This window comes from Brachycentrus maculatus, unplaced genomic scaffold (assembly GCF_059751285.1).
Source record: "Brachycentrus maculatus isolate JH-2025_06_01 unplaced genomic scaffold, ASM5975128v1 h1tg000065l, whole genome shotgun sequence".
Classification (NCBI taxonomy): Eukaryota; Metazoa; Arthropoda; class Insecta; order Trichoptera; family Brachycentridae; genus Brachycentrus; species Brachycentrus maculatus.
In genome coordinates, this window is record NW_028280819.1 from 2,112,627 (window position 1) to 2,137,876 (window position 25,250).

The following is a 25,250-nucleotide window of genomic DNA, read 5'->3' on the forward strand; positions in this document are numbered from 1 at the left end:
AAAACATTCAGGTTTTACCTAAAAAGTAAAAAAGTTGCAAAGTAAAAAGTTCAATAAGTGGCTAGATATTTATTTTTAATACATTTTATTATATTTTTAAACATTAAAAAAGATCTCCTGAAAAATCAAGTTTACTTTTATATATGACGTTGTTGAAACGAGTGAGCGATATGTTATATTCTTATTTTTATTCTGAACCTTAGAGGCTTGCACATATCATCCCAAGTTTTGGAATAAAGATAAATACAAAATAAATACAAATACATTTTTAAATATTCAAGAAGTTAATTTCTAATATGAACTTACATTGTAATGTAAGTCCATATTAGAAATAGTTGATATTAATTCTAAACACAGTGTGAATATCTTTTCCTTACACAAATAAAAATGATATTTAGATACATTCATACCAGAAATGAATAAAATGTATAAACAAGTCTAGAAGGCTAGAGTGGCAATAAAACAACAGTATCATTAATTTTGTTTGTCGATTCAAGTTTTTTCAAAGTACACAGGTATCAAACATAAATAAATAAATGCCACCATCACAGATTAAAAAAAACTTTAACCCTTTCAAATACATTTTTTCCTTCATATAACATGTTAGCTACTCCGGTTTAAAATTAATAATAAAAACTGTGTGTACTCTTGAAATAATAAAATCATAAAATAAATTTTTACATGACTGTCCGAAAATTAAAAAAAATATATTCAGAGTTCGCTAACCTTACGCTGATTATAAAAAATCGCTTCGGGTGTCGAAAACAAACTCTTTTCTTTCATCTTTAATGTGTCGCAAAAAAAATTCCGAAAAAAATCATGAATCAAAAGCAAAATACATTAACGAACATCAGTAGAAATAATTCTTCATATAGATGGAGATGTACATATTTCAGAAACGTTTTCAAACCATAAAATATGCACGTATTGTTAGTCTCAAACAGCTAGGCGCCGGCGGAGTTATTATAAAGTTTATCATGTCGCCATAGCGGCGCCACCGGATTCTAAGGGGTTAAAACGCCAGCGTAATGTAAGTGCCTAATTTACATAGCGCTAAATATTTTCGGTGTGTGAAGTTTTTTTTCTTTAGAAATCATAGGAAATGGACACATGGTTACTCGATTATTTCATAGTTGTAGTAAAAAAATTACGAGAAAAAAAAAACTCTAAAATAATTATAAATTACAGAGGTATTATTTTTAAAAAAATGTCAGTTATAAGACTTCTGATTTCTACGTGGTATAAATAATTTACTTGTCGATTCAAACGAGAAAATTACTTATTTTTTATACATACATATAAAAATACACACATAATACGGCTGTCCAAACTCAAAACACAGTAAGGGACATTTTTTGGATTACTTTTTTTTTGCATTTTTGGACTAAGTAGATTCTACTTAGTCCAAAAATGCAAAAAAACGTACTACAAAAAAATGTCCCTTACTGTGTTTTAAGTTTGGACAGCCGAATATATTACTCGTATGAGATTCATATGAGTGATACATGACAAAAAATGGTAGTATTATTTCGTGGGTATACTGGCAAAAAAAATTAACTTGATAATGCATATTATAAAGTTTTCAACATTCTATAAACTGGCAAAATACACTAAGTAGTTTGAAATGTCATATTAATGTGGTTTTAAAAGTAAATTCAACTTTGAGTGTAATAGTGGGTATTTTTTGCACGCTAAAAGCTTTAAAGAACAGGGATTATGCAAACAGAATTAACGTTTTTTGCCAGTATACCCACGATTTGATAACGAAAATAATAAAATACAACAAAAAAATTCAAAGTCACCTCGAATATACTAAGGGTCAGATATGAAATTAAATGAAGTCGGCTATATAAAACATTAAAAATAAAAACAAATACGATTTTCACATCGGCTGCGGCAGTTGATAAGAAAAAAACTGTACAAAATTATACAAATGACAAAAAAAAACTGTAGAAAATTATAATTAAGTATACCACAAAAATAAGAAAATTACGTTAAGGTTGCACACATTTAAGACACATTCACAAAAAAACATTAAAAATTATTCCCATTGTGATTCACTTGTCTTCTTTCTCTCTTTCAAAATTTATTTTTGTACAAATGTCAGACCGTAACAATTTAATTTTAATCTACATTTGACCTGATGATGAAATTATTGGATTATTCCGAAACCGGTAGTCCCAAAGTAGTGTTGTTTAAAGTGGTATTACACAGAGTGTACGATGAATGATAAGGAGAGTGTTATATTACTATACTACACAGTTAACAACCTTTTCAACCTGTCCGGAAGTATGGCCGTACATGTACGGCCGATACAAAACATGATTTATATCAAAACATGTTTACCCGATTTACCCCAAAATTATCGATGTTTCGATAAATTGTGTTTACTGGTGTAAATAAAAAAAAATATTCATGAAAATATGTTGCATCGAATATGATATAAAATTATAAAAAGTCGAAAAAAAAATAGCAAAAAACTGACTCCCCAGATACAGTTTTGTCAGCAGAAACTCACTCCCGGACAAAATATAATTCGCGACTTGTTTAACAAAAAAACACCCGTGTAACGATATCACGAAATAAAGTAACAATATACGGAAACGGTTGTATTCGCATAATTGGTTAAAAAATGGTGATAATTAGGTAGTAGTATTGTACAATGCGTAACGCGTGATAGCGGTAATTTACGAGCCAAACATGTTTAAAAATAAACGCGTTACGGAACAAAAGGCGATAAAAAGTCGGCGATAATGGACGGGAAGTTTGAGCGATGCGATGGACTGATCAATAAGCCGAAATTACCATTTAACTGATGGTAATTTTTTAAGAGTACCCCCGGAAATTATGTTTAAGTCAAATGTGAGAGAGGTAATATTTAACTTAGATATATATATTTTTACGATCCATCATGAAGTATGGCATCGAAAGTAGAGCGGACACCATCGGCATCAGAAATGAAGACTCTAAGAAGCATTTCTGGCAAGACTCTACGAGACAGAATAAGGAACGCCAGGATAAGGGAAATATGCGAGATCGAAGACGTCGTTAGGTGGGGAAGACAACGAAGCCGCCATACCGGCGACACTCGAGCAATACGACAAACAATGCGTGCCGCCTCTGTGTCGGAACTCGACTGCTAAGGGTTAACATACCATATCTACTAATCTAATCTGTCACGTGTGACCCGATCTAATGATCTCATACTTGTAGCGCCACGTGACCACGCCGCCCACGCCCTAAAACGTACTGCGATTCAAGCCGAAAACATCGCACATTTGAAAACAAACATCGTAAAAAAAATGTTCCAAGCAAGTGAATAATTGTAATTATACGTATTTTAACTATAAAAAAACAATAAAAGCTAGATTTTAGTAAATATGATACAAATACACGTGGGTATATAATAAAATGCAGTCGATTGCATATTACGAAGCAAAACAGTTCGAAATATAGAATATTCATTAAAAATAACACATGTCGCTCACTCCTTTCAACAACGTGAAAAATTAAAATTAAACTTGATTTTTTAGGAGAACGTTTTTAAGGTTTAAGAATATAATAAAATGTATTAAAAATAAATATGAAGCAGTGGGTTCAAGTGTATTATGTTTTTTACAGTGCAACAGATATTTTTAGGTAAAACCTGAAGGTTTTCTCTCCATTAAACAATACCTTTTCTTCAAAATGCAAAAACAACACTTTCTGCCATAAAGGGGGTAAATATTAAGTTTAAAATATGCCGCTTTTGCTGGAATGTACTAACATTTTCTGGGTATTCCGAAAACACGCACAATTGAAAATCGACGATTTTTGATATATGACGTTGTTGAAAGGAGTGAGCGATGTGTGGATTGTGTGGAGGACCGATGTTTAAAATGAAAAAAATTGAAGAAAAAAAATAAAGGAATGTAAGGAATAATGGAAAAGAAAAAAAAAGACGAGATAATCGAAGATATAGCCCGCAACTTAATTTTCTTAAACTAAATTTAAGTTTTACTTAGTAAATACCACTATTTCTTCAAATCTATTGTGACGCGTGTTTCGATGCATTCCGCATCATTTTCAAATACCGTGTTTGAAAATGATGCGGAATGCACCAAAACACGTGTCACAATAGATTAGAGAAATAATGGTATTTACTAAGTAAAACTTACATTAAAAATGGATAGATTTTATCACAAAGTGACTGCCTAATCGATTAATGAAAACATTTAACTTAATTTATTTTTGTTTAAAACACTGTTTTTATATTGAAAAAATAAGCTTTTATTTTAATTCAATATATGGTTTTGAAAAGAAAAGAGTTATTGAAAGGTAAGGAAGGGGAGATAAAAAAAATTTTAAATATATTTTTTCATTACATATTTTTTGAAAATATTTTGAGTGTGTCCAAATACTTGTTCACAAATCTGGATTATCTCCAATTACTTATAGGAGTTATTTTTCATATTATTTTTTGACATCTCAACATAAATGAAGAAGAATATGGAAGTTTGGGCATTTACGGGGCTTACGAACGGCAAAAGCTAGTTTATAAACGTATTCTTAAAAAAAAAATGCCCATATTAAAACGCGCGTGGCTTCTCGCGCAGCCGGCCGAGAACTGAATTATTTTTGTGAGAATACACACTTAAGAAAGTAAGGTACTTTCCAGGTGGTTTAGACTTATGTAAATATATTTTAACGTAAAAAAACTTTTTTAAGATAATATTAAGTGCAATATTACCTTCAAAGCATGGACACTGTACCCAAAGATATTTGAAGTTGATAGGTATGTGTACGTTTGTATTTTTATCTGAGTCTAAGATTGCTCAAACATTAAAAAAGATAAGCGAAAAAAGATTCTTAAAAGAAAATCTTTATCTAGATTTATATATAACGTACTTATATATATTTAGCTGTGGGAAATTTAATGAATGTTGTACCCACCTTGATATGTTCTACTGCAATCTATCAAACTTTAAAGCTAAATTGTTCGAAATCTTATAAACCTAAAAAGATAATTCTATTCCCTGTCCTTTCCTTTTCTTCTTTTCCTATCACTGCCATCTCCTTTTCTCTTTATCCCATCCTTGTCTCATGTTCTTCCTTTATATAGACCTCTATTATGCATAGTTGTGAAGAACTGTAATTGGTACTCATGATTTTATTTTTTTGTATTCTGATGTATCATATATTGTACTGTTGTTCTTCCTTCCAATAAAATAAAAATAAAAATATATATATACGTAAGTAAAAGTATACTACATACAGATATTTGGCAATAAAAAAAAACAATGATATGAAAAGGTCAATTAATTATTAGATAAAATTGTCCAAATAAAATAATTACTTGTCGTTAAGAGATGATAATAATATTAAGTAATAAAAACCGAATAATATTTGTGAAAAAAAAATCTTTAAATTAAATCAGGCCGCGTTATTAATTATTTTAAAACATTTATTTTTGTACACTCTTTTTTTATTCAGTAATGGTCAGCGCGCTCGGCTACCGTTCTGGCGGTCCCGGGTTCGAATCCCAAGGGGGGTAAAATAAATATAAGTGATTTTTTCACTGTCATATTTATTCAATATTACCCTGGACTGGTACCTGAAGCGGAGGGCTGATCACCTTTCCTTCATGTGTAAACGATCAAGATAACACTGCGTTTATATGACGCAGTGCCCTATGCACCATTGGGGTGCGGATAAGGGTTTTATTATTATTGTTATTTTATTTCTCGAAATGCGGACGCGTACAATTTATTACTGAGAAATGCTTGAATTGTTCGATACAAGTGACCGGAGATGCGTCAATTTTGTTCATGACCATTTTGCGTCAAAAGTTTCGTGGCAGCGTCATCTCATGTCGAATAACCACTCAGAGCAGTCAAGGGATAACTGGAGAAGAGTCGTTGCTTCGACAAGGGTCACAACCCCCAGTAATGACGAGTAAGACGGAGAAGAAATCATACCAAGTCATACCAAAATTCATTTTTAAATCTAGCCTGCGATATGTGCAATCTAATGCTTAATGAAATAGATATCAATAATGTTTCTTTTAATACGTTTAAGACAAATATTGTTGATGTCTATTTGACTAGTTAATAAAGAAAATTTCTATTATTTGATAAAAACATGTAATGTAAGTTTATTACATAGTTATACTCTTATGTACATGACAGTTTATTTTTTATTTTTAGATTACTTAAGTGAAAACCTCTAATTGCAAAGTTATTTTTTAAATTTTATTATATTATGTTATTTTTGTTAAACATTCTGTTGGTTTTCCAATAAAAAAGAAGGGTCATGAGTTATGATAAGCGGTGTTGCATAAGTCATAGCTAGAACTCGGAGAAATTTGGATGTTAGGTTATTCAACAACAACAAAAATCCAACATAAGTATATGAAGAAGAATATGGAAGTTTGGGCATTTACGGGGCTTACGACCGTTATAGGCTGGTTTAAGAGATCATTTTACACACATGTAGCACTCACCAATTCTACCCATGATTGACAACCACACTATTCAAATTCTTGGAACTTCTATATATATGATCCAATTTCGAAACATTGTGCTTGAATCAGTAGAATTTCACTAGGGACATCTATCGGTGAGATGAAAGAAAGAATATGGAGATCTGAGCATTTATGTCGTTTGAACCAGCTTATGCCGTTCGTAAGCCCCGTAAATGCCCAGACTTCCATATTCTTCTTCATCTATGTTGAGATGTCAAAAAATAATATAAAAATAACTAATTACAAAATTACATGATTGGAGATAATCCAGATTTATGAACAAGTATTTGGACACACTCAAAATGTTGTTAATAAATTATCTGGTCAAATTATAAGCTACAATAATAAAATGAAAAGTATGTTTTCTGGCGTTTCTCATGTATGTGATTTTATAATTGAATCCTGGATTATTCCAGGATTCAGGCCTCACATACGGATAAAAGAGTTTCTGCTTAATAAAAAAAGATTCATCTCACCAATAGATGTCTGTAGTGATAATTCAGTAGTGTGGTTGTCAATCATGGGTAGAATTGGTATATGTTACACGTATTTGGATACACTCAAAAAGTTGTAAACAAAAATCCATGCTTTTAGCGTTGTTTTTTTTATTAGTAAACCTTGTTGAATAAATTTGAATAAGAATAGACAAATGGTCAAATGTCGGAGGAGAGTGGGTAAAAAACACTATTACATATTCAAGTTTAGTCGGATATGTTTAACCTTGTGTGAGCGGTACCTACCGCTGTGTAAACAAGAATGTGTCGTTGCCTAATAAATATCACAAATAACCATCTGATGCCTGTTGGCATGCAGGCGTTAGTTTGTGTGCGTGTGTGTGTGTGTGTGTGTGTGTGTGTGTGTGTGTGTGTGTGTGTGTGTGTGTGTATTCGTGTGTGTGCATGTGAGCCGTGACGTCAGGACACACCTCCGCCCCGCCCCGCGAAACGCCGATAATGGCGGATTGGAAACAGCTGACACGTGACAGATGATCGATAATTTGCGAAAATGTCACGAATCATTCGGCGTTGTCGTAAAACTGTGTACTATTGTTTTGTTTGTTTGTTTATTTTACGAAACGTCTGAGAAATTACTATTTTTCAATAGAATCCTAACTGTCCATCAAACCTCCTCCCTTAGTTTTTCCCTCTACCTCCTTCCCTAAACTCCCATTTTCCTTTGCCCTCTTTATTATCATATTTTGTAATTTACGTTTTTTTAAATGTCAATTTGTAATTTATGTTTTTTGAATGTGCAAGTACTATCTACCCTCTGATTGCAAACAGCAGTAGTATATGGTATCAAACGTTTTGATTAATATTACTAGTCTATTTTTGGTTGGTTGGAAGATATTGCTTTGTAGGAATAACCCCGCCCAATGTACTTATTTCTTTTCTGTACATAAAGTTAATAAATAAATAAATATTTATTACGATGCATAACACCTACTCTAGGCAACTAGAAACTGTTGAAATACGAATATTTAGATGGTCAGCTGGAGTGTCCGTTAGAGACCAAATAAAGAGTTCGTGGAAGCCTGGCTGTAACTGACGTCAATCGTAAGGTAGAGAAAAGGCAATTGGGATGGTATGGGCACATAGGACGCAGGGAACCTGAACATATTGTAAACCAGGTGATCGCCATGGATTTTCCTGGAAAGACATCTAGAGGAAGATAAAAAAAATCATGGGTGCTACAGAAATATTAACATTACATAACATTAAAGATTACATGATTCGAAGGCATGACCTACGTGACGTTGTATAAGATAGAGGACGAGGAGAGCTGACCCCAATGGTTTGCAAAGACGATAAGTTGACTAGTGGAGTCTTCATCACCAGCCTGTGATGGATATATAATATATTTAGAGTTGGAACCTTTAAAAAATTCAAAAATCTGTTTAACTTAACAGCAACACACACAAATATAAACATAGCTATTTATTGACTTGGCGTTTAATTTGTAGAACTCCATTTTAATTTATGTATTAATTTTAAATCAAACACAGATTTTTGTTGTTGTGAATTGTGACAATTGTTTCGCCTTGTTAGGGCATTATCAAACATTATCAAACATTCGTTTGATAATGCCCTAACAAGGCGAAACAATTGTCACAATAAAATTTTTTATGTGTTTTTTGTTAATAAAATACAACTTAGTAGACTCAAAAAATCTGTGTTTGATTTAAAATTAATACATAAAATAAACATAGCTTATGGCGGACAAAGTGTTTCTTTACAGCTACTTAAATAAATAGTACGCAGGCTAGAAAAACCGTCTTAACGGTATTTGGTCGCTTAGGGCGATTGTGCACTACACGGAATTTTACCATCCGGCATCCGTTTTTTTATTTATTTTTTATTAATAAAAGCGACCACGACAGTTTGGCGTGATCGAATTCACGCGCACCGTGATCACGCATCGAACAAGCGCACTGATTCGAAGAAAGACGGACAAAAGCACAAGCCGATCATCCGTTTTTCATGCTAACTGGACTGCCGGACGGCAAAATTTCGCGTAGTGCACAAGCGTTCTTACGGTTGGCAGCGAAAAGCCGACTACATAGTCAGCTTTTGGTTGTTAATGTGTTTTAAGGTTGAGAGGAAAAATGAAAGTTCTAGCATTGTAATACGCGTCGAGAGCGGATGATGGATCCAGCTATCTCATCTAGGTATGTGATCTTGGCAGAAGCGTACATTGTGTATTTCAAAACGATTACATAAAACTCAAATACGTAAAAAGAACATCACTCACAAACAGCAGAGGAGAAAATACTCAAATAGATCGTGCAGACGGTCAGCGGCTGACATATCGTGATATTATATTTGACATCTCAACATAGATGAAGAAGAATATGGAAGGAATGGGCATTTACAGGGCTTACGACCGTCATAGCCTAGGTTGAGTGATCACTTAACGTGTGACATTCACCAATTATACCCATGATTGATAGCATATTATTATTATTAAAAAAAAGGAATATTACAGAAAAGTTACATCAACTCACTTACATATATCGCTCACTCCTTTCAAGAACGTCAAAAATCAAAAATCGTCAATTTTCAGTTGAGCACGTTTTCGGAATGCCCATAAAATGTACTATATCCCAGCAAAAAAGGCATATTTTAAACTTAATATTTACCCACTACAGGGCGGAAAGTGTTGTTTTTTGCATTTTGAAGATAAGGTATTGTTTAATTATTATTGTAAATATAGTAAATATTTTTCAAATGGAGAAAAATCATTCAGGTTTTACCTAAAAAGATCTGTTGATATTTATTTTTAATACATTGTATTATATTTTTAAACTTTAAAATAGTTTTCCTGAAAATCAAGTTTTTTATTTATTTATGACGTTCTTGAAAGAAGTGAGCGATATGTATCAAAAAATAAGTAGCGCTCATAAGTGAACAGGCGCTGTGGCGTGTTGTATAGACGCTCGGCTGCGAAACTGGCGTCGTGGGCTCGATTCCAGCCATGTGCAAAATAAATTCAAGAAAGATATTTTCAATTGGTCTGGGTGTTAGTGAAGTATTTTTCACATTTACCTTCCCTATCCTTACTATCCTACCTGTAGACAAGCCTCTTATAGAGGTTACAAAATTCCCTATTAGTAAATTTGTGAAAATACCTCGAAGAGGGACGGGAGGGAGGAAAAGTAGTCAGTGGAAAGATCAAAGCCCAAGTCAAAGACAAATTGTATGAATCTAGGGACACGTGGGTAGAGAGAATAGAACGCCACACCACTCTGTCCTTGCAAACATCCTTCGCCTCTTCCACGTTCATGCATCTCCTCATACATACCCGCCGATTGTTTCGACTCCTAACCTGACCACTTTCAAGTATTTGGCATACTTGATCGTGCCAAGTTTTTCTCGGTCTTCCTCTGCTCCTTTTTCCAATTACATTCGCCTCATAAATTTGTTTTACCGTTTTTTCCTCACTCATTCGTTCCACATGTCCAAACCATCATATCAATGTCATTAAATGATAATTGAGATGGGTAGATTAGATCGCATCATCACATGTCATGAAGTTACTTTTTATATAATTTTATAATAAAGTATTGTAAAATGTGCCCTCGGCACGGGAAAACCAGTGAGGGCACATTGTTGTAAATCGAAAGGTGTGGCGTTCTATTTTTTCTGATGGTTAGTAAGTAAGTTAATACCGTAGAACGGGGCTACTTGAACTTTGATGTGTTACTTGAGCCCAGTACAAAAAAAAAATTGTATTTGGTCTACAATAATGAACGTATCGACATGATTCATTGTTTCCCTGACAGGTGACACTTATTGTCACGATACTTCGGTCGATACCACGATCTAAATATTTTTTTGTACTGGGCTCAAGTAACACATCAAAGTTCAAGTAGCCGCGATCTACGGTATTTCTTGGGTTCAGGTGATAACGTAACAGAAAACGGGAAACATAGTGTTAAAATTGTGCAAAAAATGGATGCAACAGTTTGATAGGTGCTGGAAAACGTATTGTCTATAGGCAGCTATTGTGTTATTATGTTTATTAGCAAACCAAGTTCCGTGGTTCCGTCCAACTAAGGTTTCATTAACCGTAGACAGTTTGCGATTACTATTTCTCTCGAAGGATGAAAGTAGACTGAATATAGTCGAAATGCAATCTCTCAGAAGAATGTGCGACAAAACGATGTATGATAGATGTTCCAATAGTGAAATAAGGAAGGAACGCAAAGCTGAGATTAATCTTAATGCTTAAGCATTATCGATAAAATTAAGAAAGGTGTGTTGAGATGGTTTGGACATGTAGAACGAATGAGTAGGGAAAGAACGGTAAAACAAATTTATGAGGCGAATATAATTGGGAAAAAGAGCAGAGGAAGACCGAGAAAAACATGGCACGATCAGGTATGCCAAATACTTGAAAGTGGTCAGGTTATGAGTCGTTATAATCGGCGGGTATGTATGAGGAGATGCATGAACGTGGAAGAGGCGAAGAATGTTTGCAAAGACAGAGTGGTGTGGCGTTCTATTCTCTCTGCCTACCCCTGCGGGGAAGCGGAGTGATGGTTAGTTAGGTAGTTAGTTAGTCCGATATGTTATATGGAAAATATTCCGGGTAAGTATGGACGAAATTCGATAGGAAATCAGTATAAATATTTTCAATGTTTTTACGAAAACATTATGTGGAGGTCCCCACCAAAAAGTTATATTTCCAATATTGTACAAAAATTCTTTAAGTGCAAATCTGTTCTGTTTACTGTGTTCTATCGAAATCTTAATTAAAGTTGCGACAAAACGTGACCAACCTTGTGTTAAACCAATTTGAAATAAAAAAAAAAACAAACTAAAACGTAACAATTTTTTAGTTCAAATTTAGATTAGTTAGAATTTCTGATTACTTATAATCATTTATAATGGAAATTTAACGTTTTAGTGAGGACCTCCGTATATGACGTAGGGTATGTTTTGTCTCTTTATTTTGTTATTGTGTAAAACAGTGATCTCCAAACTTTTTTGACTGCATGGCCTTATGACGACAATAATCATAAATCGCCATGCCGTCGCATGTTTTGTTTATTTTTGTTTAAAATCATAACGGGGGCTCAGGGTTAAGAGCGACCTCTCTGTAATGTCGCCAGGTTAGCAAATCTCACTGTATCCCTGGTTGCCAGGTTGCAATTATATTTGAGAATCTTCATGCAATATTTTTGATGAAAAATGCAGTTTTGCAAGTCTTTTGAAATTCGCTAGTTTTTGTTCGTTGATGTAACAGACCCCTGGCCTGTTGAGGTGATGTTATCTTCCATGTCACTACTCGCGTGTACAAAATACCCGTTTTTTCCACTTGGGCAAACAATGATCACTCCTTATACAAAACAACTTCACGTTGACCTTGGAATTGCGTTCTAGACACCCGAATCACGCTATTACGTAACATTTTAATGTTAAAACCAAGACCGGAATCGTAAAAAAACTAGCCTATTGATCGAAGGCTAAATTTGCAACTCGGTAGATCTTTACATGACATTGATAACGACACACAAACGGATATTATTGTGTTATAATATATATTATTTCTTGCTTTTAGGCGACAGGCCATGGCGGATATCATATCACATTTTGCTTATTAAGTGAATGTATTTTTGTTTTTTTTTTTTATTCAGGAACCCCATCGTTTATTTTGGAGAACAACGTCACAATATTAAAAAGTTATACTTTTGATAAATAAATGTATGAATTCAATGAAAAAGGTGTGGAATTAAATTGAAACGCATGAAACCAGTTGGAGAAAAGTACCAATAATAAAAGTGATTGAAAACAAACGTTCTATTTTTATTTTATAAAGTTTTAATTCAACATTGTAAAGATTTGAAAATTTTAATATACATATTATATATGTACAAATTTCATTAGTATTATATTCAAATTTTGTATGTCCACGTTTGTCCTATAAAAATAGTACCTATTTATTATAATAACGATGATTTCGTCTAAAGGTTTCTGCATGCATTTATACAAAAAATTCAATTGATATGATGAATAGTTTAGTCGTAAATCAATACTGATTGAAACAATCCACTGTAAGTGACAATAAACGGGTATTTATTTACATCGTATAATTACAAAAAATACTCTATACACAAATACAAGTACCTTCATTAAAAGGCAATCAAATAAGTTATCATATTTTTATGAAATCAGGTAAATATGCTTTATCGTACTTTGGATCGTGTTTTATTATCATTTTCTGGTCGGCACGATAGTACTAAATAAAAAATAAATTACTATTTGGATATATCGACATTAGTTATAAAAGATTAGCAAATGTGTGTGCGTTATCGTACGAGTACCGCGCACTCCACTCTAAGGGGGGGGCAATTAATACCGCTTTCGATATCAAATATTATTTTGTCTGTTGCTACTCAGATTCGACGATTTTATTGTTTCACTCTAGTCAAGGTCCCAGATAACAGTACGAAAACAGATAAAATTTAGGCACATCGTGAGGCAAAGAAAACATTTTTTTGCATCATCAATGTTTTATTTTTAATTTATCAAACCTTCCACACAATGTATTTGGAATTTCAATACAACGCCGCTGTGCACTGTGTACTATTTACTTGCGATAGGTAAGACCCGCTTAACGCTAAGGATACCTTCCACCACGTAAACGTACTAGCGACGAAAGACCACTAAAACGTATTATAAATACTTTTATCTCCACTAGCACTGTATACAGCATTAACTATATGGAATAACGTGATTTGTTAAAAATATATACGTATATACCGATACAAACATTCAGTTTTTTTTGCGGGAACCTACCAAGCCACTTTATGTGTTTTGTCTGTGGAGTTCTTTTTTGCATATTTTTTATTGTATTTATCTATTTTAACATGAGAAACCTAATTATGATTTAAATATAAAAATAAAACACTTGTATAAGACCACTTATTTGAGTTTATCAATGTAAACACGACTAGTTTCGACAACTACAGATGTTCTCAGTGACAGGTGAAATATATCATATTTTGTTTTCGAAACTAGTCGTGTTTACACTGATTATCTTTAAAAAAAGGTAGTTTTATACGAGTGATTTATTTTTATTTTTAATATATGCATTTTTAAATGTACTGTCGTGATAATGATTAAAGAAAACACTTCGTTTTTTACCACTTGAGTTTTATTATAGACTACATGTTTCAGAAGTTAAACTTCCATCATTCAGGTCTGTATAATAGTTATTATACAGACCTGAATGATGGAAGTTTAACTTCTGAAACATGTAGTCTATAATAAAACTCAAGTGGTAAAAAACGAAGTGTTTTCTTTAATCATTGTAACATGTCTTACCGCAAAGTTAATGCCGAAACAATAAATAAAATACTGTCGTGATGTTAAACGTACCGCAAGACTGCCTGCGAGCACCAAAGCAACAAGTAGAGAGCGATTTCAGAGAATCGCCATATTGTAGCCTAATACGCGTACTGTGACAGCGTTAAGCGAGGTCTTACTGTATATATCACTGGTTAAATGACATAGGGCCAGAAATGAACATTTCTAACGCTAGAATCATGGGTGTCTTTTTTTAATATGAAAATGTTGACGATTTAGATACCATTTTTGGAATGAAGATTTTTTAGCATTGTGGCCCTTTCGTATTTAACCAGCGATATGTCGCGATAAAAAAAATATGGGCAGAATCTAAAGCGGTGCCGATAAGAAGTAAGTGGTGTGACGGAGGAAATGATCTGCGGGGAGCAGAAGCGAGGAAGGTGTTGAGTATGTGAAATGTAATTTTAGCAGAGACTTGACTAGGCCACGGATAGGTACATACCGACATACTCGCGTATACATATGCATGGCACTGCTCCAAGTGTGCAGTACCATCTGTTCTTATTGCTGTAATATGCACGTTATATCATGTTGGATTGCCGCATCCCTAATACATTAATATCGCAGAATTAACTGGCCAATTTCTGGAAGAGGGTGTTTTCTTTATTTAAGAAAAAAATGAAGGGTTAACATGACGGTTATTGGCCATACTGATTCAATACGTAGGTAGACATTGTTAGAAATGTTTAGAAAATTAATTAAAATTGTAAAAACGTTGTAACCATATTAAATAAATTTTTAAAAATGTTTTACTCAAATATATATATATATATATATACATATAACATATTATATTATATATATAATATAAATTCTGTACAATAAGTTAAATAATATTAAGTATCTTATTTGATACATCGTATCTAAATATAAAACGATTTGTTGTCTAGATTTACAACATTTTGAGTGTGTCCAAATACTTGTTCACAAAATCTGGATTATCTCCAATTACAGGAGTTATTTTCATATTATTTTTTGACATCTCATCAAAGATGAAGAAGAATATGGAAGTCTGGGCATTTACGGGGCTTACGACCGTCATAGGCTGGTTTGAGTGATCACTTTACACACGTGTAACATTCACCAATTCTACCCATTATTGACAACCACACCACTCAAATTCCTGGAAGTTCTATATATATGAACCAATTTAGAAACCTTGTTCATGAATCACTAAAACTTCACTAGAGACATCTATTGGTGAGATGTAAAGAAGCTTTTTATTTTTGTCTTTTTTTTATTTTATTTTTGTCTTTTAAGCTTTTTATTTTTTTTTTTAAGCTTTTTATTTTTGTCTTTTTTTTTTTGTCTAGATTTGTTTGTATACCTATCACGCGTGATACACCTTCTATAACACGCGAGATAATGGGGTATTGAACTTTGGATATACAAACTGGTGATCAAAAAACGAATAGGGTATTATCACTCGGGATTCCTCCCGAGTGATACGTGAACGTAATTACGAAGGCGAATTTTGCAAAAGAAAATGATGAATGCAAATATTAATTATATCGGCTGTTATAAACACAAAATGAGTCTTACACAATCCTTAATAGGTTGAGTATGTTAAATTAGATATTCCTCCGGTCTGAAAATGATCCATTGTTGATGGATACGTCGCTTCATGTGTGAGCTCGCAGCAGTATCTATGGTTGATTTGAGTATTGTGGTTGTCAATCATGAGTAAAATGGTGAATGGTAAACTTTTATAAAGTGATCACTTCAACCAGCCTATGTGTGACAGGTCGTATGCCCTGTAAATACCCATATTCTTTTTTGTCTATGTTGGCATGTCAAAATTGAAAAAAATCATACTAACTGATTGGGATTTAATTTATATGTAATTATAATTATCGTAAATCAAATGAAGAGCGTAAATTAACAATAAAAACAAATAAAAAGTGGATTAAAATTAAAAAAATTAATCAAATTAAATAAAGATTAAAAATAAAAACAAAAACATTAAAAAAAAACAAACTGTCGGTTTGTGATGACGTGGTTAGTGTCGCGGACTCTTGAGTCAGAGTTTCTCGGTTCGAACCCACTCTAACGAAATTTGATACCTATTTCTAATAACGAGCCGCTTAGGCTCACAGAAGTATAATGAAATTTAAGTATTTTTGTAATTAATAAAACCACAAAAATTCTCTTTGAAAAAAACACTTGATAATTTAACTTATGAACCGGGAAAATAAAATAAATGTGAGTGATTATGTTATTTAGGTAATATTGAAAGCTGTCCCACCATGCCTAGATCTGATACAGAAGCATCTATGCTTCCTGACAGATCTGCTCTTGCAAAGCATTTTTTTTTTAAACTAAGCTGCGAAATTGATTCACAATGTGAAACAACATAAAATTGAATCCCGATTTTACTGTGAATTTACATTTAAAAGCTTTCAATATACCTGTCACTGCCAATCTAAATAAATACAAGCTTGTAAATCCGTCACCAAATTTTCTAGAAGTACCCCGGTGTAGGCAGTGAAAGGGGCTAGTATTTAGTTCAGTTAGTCAGCTAGATCCGATTCTAATACAAATATAAGTCGGTCGACAAGGTAATTGTATTATTATCGATAAGAAAGGGAGTAGAAAGACAACGCAGGAGAGTAGAATAAACGCCATTACGTAAATACTGTGGAGGCAGACGGCTTTTGTCAGGTCAACGTCACGATTATAAAATGGAATTGCGTATTCAGTATTCGTGTTAGAACAATGCAGCGTGGTGTCTACGTATTTGTCAAATTAAACCTTTTTTTCTTTATTAACGACCGTAACCAATTTGTAAATAATTAATATATTACATGTCATAATATGTTGTATAAAATAATAATCTCTTTTTAAGTACCTATATTAAACAAGGATGAACATATAAAAACATGAAATTATACATTGACCTGAAATATTGTAATTATTCTTGCTTTAAAGTTGGGAAGTGACATATCGCTCACTCCTTTCAAGAAAAATATAACACAATGTATTAAAAATAAATATCAAGCCACTTATTGATCTTTTTACTGTGCAACAGATCTTTTTAGGTAAAACCTGAAGGTTTTTTCTCCATTTGAAAAATATTAAATATAATTAAAAAAATAATTAAACAATACCTTTTCTTCAAAATGCAAATACAACATTTTCTGCCCTGTAGCGAGTAAACATTAAGTTAAAAATATGCCTCTTTTGCTGGGATATAGCACATTTTCTGGGCATTCCGAAAACGTGTACAACTGAAAATTGTCGATTTTTGTATAGGAGTATTGAATCCAGACACTGTCCGGCTGTTATTACAATAAAATATTTGACGGTTTCTCGTGTTTTTTTTTTCTTCGAAATAAAAACATGGTTTTCAAAAGAAAAGAGTCATCAAAAGGTAAGGAGTAAAAAACAATATTTTTCAATACATATTCTAAAAAAAAAAGTGCAAGGAAAACTCGTATGGCTTCTCGCGTAGCCGGTCGCGTACTGAAAATTGTATATTTGAGAGTACACCTTTAAAGCGTGTTCATGATGAACCAAATATAACTTGGAATATAGAAGTTTGGGTATTTACAGGGTTTACGACCTGCCATATTCTGGTTAAGTGATCATTTAACACACGTGCAATATCCACCATTCTACCATGATTGAAAATCACACTACTACACTAAGACAACACTGCATCAGTCCGGTGTAGTCACGTGTTATGCACAACACGGGAAATAAAAAGACGAAGAAAAGGTTTTTAGTAGGGTTTATAATATAAAATAATAATAATAATGTTTAAAAAAAAAAACTAAAAAAATTAACGGATATGAATTAATTTTAATATAGGTTTATTTTTTCTATTTAAATAATATCTAAAAAAACCAAGAATTTTTACGACTTATGTATGAATTCCGTTTCTGTAGTGCTGTTAACAATCAACAATAATTGTTAACAATCAAGATAGCACTGCGTCAATCCGAAGCAGTTTTCTATGCACAACTGGGTGCGGATGAGAGAACTACTAGATCTTTTTTTAGTAAAACTTTAGGATTTAGTTATCAATATTGCGGTTTTCTTATCAAAAATATTGGCTTGAAAACATTCGATTCTTATAAGAATCCAACCGGTATATAACTGTGTAATATTTTTGTTATCACTGAACTTTACTAGCGCATACAAGATTTCCTCGCGACACCTGGGTATATATTTACATAATCCAATCAGGTGCCCCTTTTAAAGGTGTTACACAATAGAAAATGACCGAATTTGCTTCTATATAAAGGATCCAATAATAATATTTTTCGAGTAAAACGTAAAAAAATAATATTTCACGAACTTGCCTTTTAAATAAAGCGCTTTGTAGAATTCGATGAATCTTTACATTCTCGAACGTTCAATATGGAAATGTTAAATGCGGATACTAATTTAAAGTATAGATATTATTTTAAGACACGTATATCATATTTACCATTTTAACTATCGATTGAAATGTATTTTTTCTTTGGATATATTTTAGCTTATGGCATTTCACCGTATAATTAATCCCGTAAAACGTTGGATCGATTGAATGCAGCAGAATTATGAATGAAACTCGATAGTTCTTTGACTTACCTCCTTTCGTCGGTGTCCTGTGACTAGAATGCTGCGCCCTGTACCCGTGGATCATCTCATAATCTCCGGAGTCGCGCCTCAGCGGGAACTGGATCTCTATGATGTGGTCGCAAGGCTGCATCAGCATGAGGATACCCTTGACTTTCTTCTTCTTGTCTTCCACGCTCATCCTTCCCTTCATGTCCTGGACGAGCTTGTCCTCCACCACCTGGCAAGCCCTGTGGAAGAAGTACTCTACCATGTCGAAGAACTTGGGGTTCGCGCTGGTGGGAATGTCTTTGAGCCTCTCGGGGATCTGGTGGTCGGCATAGTTGCGAGAGTTGAATACACTCACTGCGGAAGGCACGACTTTCAGAAAGCTCGTTAAGTCCTTTTGGGAGGCGTGCTTTAGAGGCACGACCGTTTTCGCGACGTTTCTCAAATGAAACATTTTGTTATACAAGAAAAGGCTTAATGGACTAAATTTAATTACAACGAATGCCGCAGTGGATTTTCGTAGGCGCCCGCAAAAGCAACCACTACCCGCGGAATCTAAACGAAAACGGAGGTGCGGGAGGACCTATTTCTATTTTTATCGAAAAGTGCGAATTTTGCCGATCTCCCGTCAAACACCAAAATTACAGTTGCCAGTAACAAATTTAATAATTCCCTAGCATAACGTCTTTGGCAACATTTACAACGAAAATAAAAATAAAATTATATAACAAGCGATAAAAATATTTTGATTTCTCAAATAAAAATATTAATAAAATTTACAATCCGATGTAAAATATTAACGAAAGCCAAGCCAAAATCAGATTTTGTGGATGGAAAAAGATTTTTAAATATTTTACTCTGGCAACCCTAATTCTATGCTGGCAAGACTGGCGGTAAACGTCAAAATTAAAAATAATCCGAAGTAATATAAATAAAATGACTGCTGTTTTAAAAAATGAAATCTTTTTGGCGTTTAAGAGGTCAAAGATCAAAATGGCATAAATCTATTCTAGGCATAGCATTATAAAGAAAATATAATAACTACGACGAATAGTGAATTTATGGGTGAATACCCATACTGTAAGATGCATTAATATCAAAATACTCCGTTTTTCGGAGGGTAGTAGTTATATGTAGGCGTATTATTTTATTATTGTTCCACTTTTAAAAATTCAACCATCATTATTGACGAAGTTGTGCCGATGTCGCCGGCTGATTTTTTATTAAGGTAGCGTTTCGTTTATACAGATAAATTTCCCTTTATATTTCATTACATTTTAATACTAAAAATAGAATTAAATCCTAAACATATATATTTATTCTATTTATCTATTGCATTGCAGGTCACATTTTTTCGGGAACAATTAAAATCCCTCCTTCATAATGCATATAAATGACTTACCACCTGAAATGGTGGTCAAAATCTTCTCATTTCTTCCGTTCCAATCTCTTCTCGCTGTTTTAGAAGTGTGTAAGAAATGGAAATATATCAACGACAACCTCTACTCGTGGAAACACCGCCCCATTACTTACGACGGTAAAAGTTCAAAGTTGAGCGATGTTCTAGCGCTGGTGGACGAATATGACGAGAAAATTGTGAATGTCGTTTTTCGCCGTGTGGACTATGACGAAATCCGTAAAATCACATCGCGTCTTCCGAAAATTACCAGGTTGGAAATGATAATGTGCGCAGCTGACGAGAATCTAGCCAGGGATTTGGTCAACTATCCCGCTTTGAAATCCCTCCAGATTCGAAACTGCTACATTTGCGGGAACAGATCCAACATGGAGCCTTACGACATTGACTTTTACCAACTGCAGAACTTGGAGAGCATCCTTTTATCCGACTTCGGACTGCACCAAACTAATTTTGATGGATTTCTTACCTGCACGAAGCTCACGGAGATATTCATCGAAAAGATCCGGCACGTCTCTCAAGACAACATGATCAAGTTGTTGGAGCAGAGGAAAGATCAACTGCGGAGTTTGGGCATATACGGTAAAGGGTATGACGACGAAGTTACCAAGTTTATTTCGGGATGCCGAAAGATCACCAAACTTAGAATACTCCGATGCGACATTTTGACAAACAGGAGCTTGACCTATTTGCAATTTTTAAACTTGACTCAATTGATTCTGTGGAACAATACGAAATTTACGAACGACGCTCTCATCGAATTGTTTGAAAACAAGAACCTGCGCAATTTGTCGGTCCTCAGCCTGTCGAAGATAACAAATATGACGATGGAGTTGCTGACAGTAATCTCGAGGAACTGCCTCAAGTTGACTTCCGTGGGCATCTATAGATGCCCTTGTATGCAAGCGGACATTCAATCTCCAATTGTCGTGGCCTTGTTTAAGAATGCCAAGGTTTTTTTTGAGTGAGAATAAGTATGTTATTAAAAGCGAGCATTTTTTTGTAAAAATATGGTAAGTTTGATTTTGCGACATATTATTTAGTATTAACCATTTTAAATCAATTTAATTATTTTTTGTAGGAAATATTAAGGTTTTTTAAAAATTCTTTTAAGTATCCATCATGTTTTTGTTTTAGGAGAGATTTTTTGACTTATTTGCTAATTAATTTTATAATCATAATCATTTTTCATTGTTGTGTATAAAATCACATTTTTATTATCATGTTTTAGTATCTATTTTCATCATTTTATAATATAATAAACTGTATTCATTTTTGACATTGGCTGTAACTTTGTGATATTTTATAAAATGAAGGGAATAAATTGACGATCAAACAACCCTGTCAGATATTTATTATTATTAATTTACAAGTTCTTTTCCATGCCCAATTCATTATTTACATCCGCTGTGTTATTTTTGATTAGGTACATGAGCAAATTTAAATAATAATATATTTCACTCATTACACATTAGCAGTAGCACAATCACTTATACAAGCTGTTACGGGTATGTAACCTTAAATGCCCGAGCCATTGCAGCTGCTCTCCTCTTTCTAATTACTATATCTGCTTTTCTCCATCGTCATCTTCAGCTTCAACGTGGAGGAGAAATGCCTGTAGTCTCCGGTCGCCGCCTTAATTTTATTTAAGAAATACTGTAAATAAATCAAGGGTAATAAATATTAGTCGCTATTACTATAAGACAAAAGACTAATTCATTTACGCACATTTGGTACGACATTGCTTTCATCAATTGATATATTCAGATTCTGTGTTATATTTCGGTCCAAGTTTTCGTGTTTTTTGGATTCAAATAAATGTCACTGTGACTGTTTTTTGTTAGTTCCTTGCATAGCTTTTGCCATGCATGCAGTAAAATCACATTGAAATTAAAGTGCTTGTTCTACAGTCTGATCATTTGTTATAAAATGGTATCCTAGCCTCTTTCTGCATACCTCGTGTGTACTGCGTGTAGTAATGAATAGTAAGTACAGGCGAGGGATGTAGACAATTCTAAATCACAGTTATACATTTTTAAATGTTCAATTTTCTCTCTTTTTTTGTTGCACTGTGTTATTTTAAAATTGTGCAAAAATGGAGTTCAGTGTATATTAATTAATAATTAAATTGATCATAAATCAGTTCAATGCAGTCCCATGTGCACCACACAAATATAAAAACATTTCCAGTAAATGCTTCTGTGTTCCCGAAAATATGTTGAAAATTCCAGGAATGAATATATACAAGCAGGGCTTTTATTCCATGTAACGCGGCGGAACGGCATTCAGGCACTGTTTTTCACGGATAAATTGTTTTTTTTAAAATCAATTAGACAAAACAATATTTGCGCTTACTTAATTGCAATATATATTTATATGATTCATCAAAATGATGAAATATGGTTATTGTAATGAATATTGGAATGATATTTGAATTTTATTTTTTTAGTGAGTTCCGGGACGTTTTTTGTTTAAAAAAGACTTGTATATAAGAATACCGATAAACTATTGTACATACTGGTTAAAAAATCTTCTTCTTCTTTTTGTAGATCTTAGGGATCTGTTTGTGCCTCCGCATGTCGCTCTTGGGATGTTGACTCTCAGCTGTCTTTTCATCTTTTCGGAGGTCTGCCTGGGGGTCTGTGTCCTTCAGGGTTGCCTTGGAGGGCGAAACGTGGAAGTCTGTCTTCTGACATTCTGTTTATATGTTCCTTCCAGTATCGCCTTCGTTGTCATCCCCACCTCACGATATCCTCCGTCTTACACATGCTCCGGATGTCGGTATTCTCTCGGTCTCGCAATGTGTTTCCGGTTATGGATCGGAGAGTCTTCATCTCGGAGGTTCGAATAAAAATCACAATATTTAAATAAAACACACATTTTCTTCACATTCTTTAATTGGCTCTAACATGAGTACATACATTATCTTAAAGTCCTATTAACACATTCATAATAAAATACAGATGAGACGAAATTCACAATAGTAGACGGATAAAATTAAAACACATTATTTTAATTATTGGAATGCGATGCAGACCATCCGGGAAAACTAAATGTACAAATATTTACTATTTACATACAATATGAATGTCATTTTCCCGTCTTGAATAAAAACACTCAATCTTTGACATACACGAGGACGTTTTATACAGAAATATAATTAAGTAATTTACATTTCAATCTCCAAAGATTGCAAGAATTGATCATAAATATCCATTTACATTAAACACACTCGACACATGTACATTTAATAAAACACACAATGACTGTGTGTCTTTCACACTTAAAACACAAATTACGTTCGCGATATTGGGCACGAGCAAGATGCAGAAATATTTTGCTGAATTTAAAAGATCGACACAGCCCAATTTTATCAAGTAAGTATTAAAAAGACATTTTTATTCGGTATTTTTTCCACAGATGTCAGTAGTATGAAGAAATAGCTATGTTTTAAGCTAAAAACCGTAAAAACGTCAACACTTATTCCAGAGAAATTGAGTTCGGGCACTGGCTGTCATAAACCGCTGGTAAAGAGTTATTTGCTGAGCTTCTGGTCGGATTAATTACATGGACCAAGTAAAGCACATCTGTACATGGATTGACACTTATATTTTTACGAATATATATGTATTTAAACATTGAATTTGAACTACCTATTAATTTTAATACATTCAATACTTTATACATCCATAAAGAACAAGAGAAATATGAGAAATTATTTACAATAAAAGTGATCGATAATTTCCTGTTACAATCTTGGTGAGAAAATAATTTGGAGAGTCATACGATGCGGTGAAAAATTAAAAATATTTATTCTATCTTGATCTCTGTTATAAAAATATTATTTTATGGTAAATATACGACTTTACATATTTGTATAGAAAAATTATGTTTTAAATACATATAAGATAGGGTCTTTTTAACATAATTTAAAAAAAAAATAAAGTAAATAATCCACATATAAATTTTTAAATTTTTTAAATTTTCCACAAAAAGTACAGATATTCTTAACTATCTTTAAATTACATTTTTGACACTTCTGTGATGTTTTCTTATTCGGGAAGGAATAATGATGTGACATTATTTCAACCATTATCAAAGACAAAATTATGTGATGTTCTTTCAACGTTTACCAAACTCATAATGATGTAACATTATTTCAATGTTTCCCGAAGACTACAGACTATGCAGGTGAGCACTTTTTAATTTTTAATTTTAAAACAAAGTTATAAATGGTAACAATAAATTCCAATTGTATAAAACAACTCCAATATGAGAAATAACCCAGATTAAATAAAGATTTCAGAAAAAAAATCATAATATCTATGGTTGAAATTACTTTTGTACAAAATGTGCTTAGAAAATATGAATTTATCATCTATGCGTTAGATGTCTGCCTTCATAGTGTAGTGGTTAGCGTGTTAAACTACCGTGCTAGAAGGTTCCAGGTTTCATTTCCAGGGGGGAGTCAAAATACATAAATATAAGAGATTTAATTGTAATATTCATTTAATATTACTCTAAATTGGTACCTGAACTGCAAAATTGATCAGCTTGCCCCATAACCACAGATCAGGTTAACATTGCGTTGATCTGATGTCATGCCCTATGCACCGTCTGGTGCGGATAAGATTAAAAAATGATGATTTTTAAGAAAGTTTTTAAAATTTACAAGATTTTTTTATGGACATAAAAATAGTGTATTTTTTGTTATTCTTACAAATTTTTTACATTGAAGAGTTTCATTTATTTAATTACTATTTTTACAGTCACAAGGAACAATTATAGAATTATCTTAAAAACATAAATATTTTATAAATTTAATTATTTGAAATATTTAAAAATATGCTTATGAATATCATAAATAAGATGGCAAAAACACACATTTTTATCGGATGGTAACGCAAAA

The 25,250-nt window shown here is 33.0% G+C and overlaps 2 protein-coding genes across 2 annotated transcripts in view; one reads left to right on the forward strand and one right to left on the reverse strand.

Annotated features, from left to right (window-relative positions):
* Gdh (glutamate dehydrogenase, mitochondrial) overlaps positions 1–19,491 on the reverse strand; it is a 34,387-nt gene extending 14,896 nt beyond the window's left edge. The window contains exon 1 of the mRNA XM_088256743.1: positions 18,949–19,491. Coding sequence (XP_088112869.1) covers positions 18,949–19,378 — 430 coding nt within the window. The 5' untranslated portion in view covers positions 19,379–19,491. The remainder of the gene's footprint in view (positions 1–18,948) is intronic.
* Positions 19,492–19,819: 328 nt separating this feature from the next.
* On the forward strand, positions 19,820–21,680 carry LOC148311434 (uncharacterized). Its single transcript, XM_088256744.1, has 2 exons — positions 19,820–20,152; positions 20,268–21,680. Exon 2 carries the CDS (start codon positions 20,308–20,310, stop codon positions 21,307–21,309), a length of 1,002 nt encoding a protein of 333 aa, XP_088112870.1. The 5' UTR covers positions 19,820–20,152; positions 20,268–20,307; the 3' UTR covers positions 21,310–21,680.
* Positions 21,681–25,250: the final 3,570 nt, after the last annotated feature.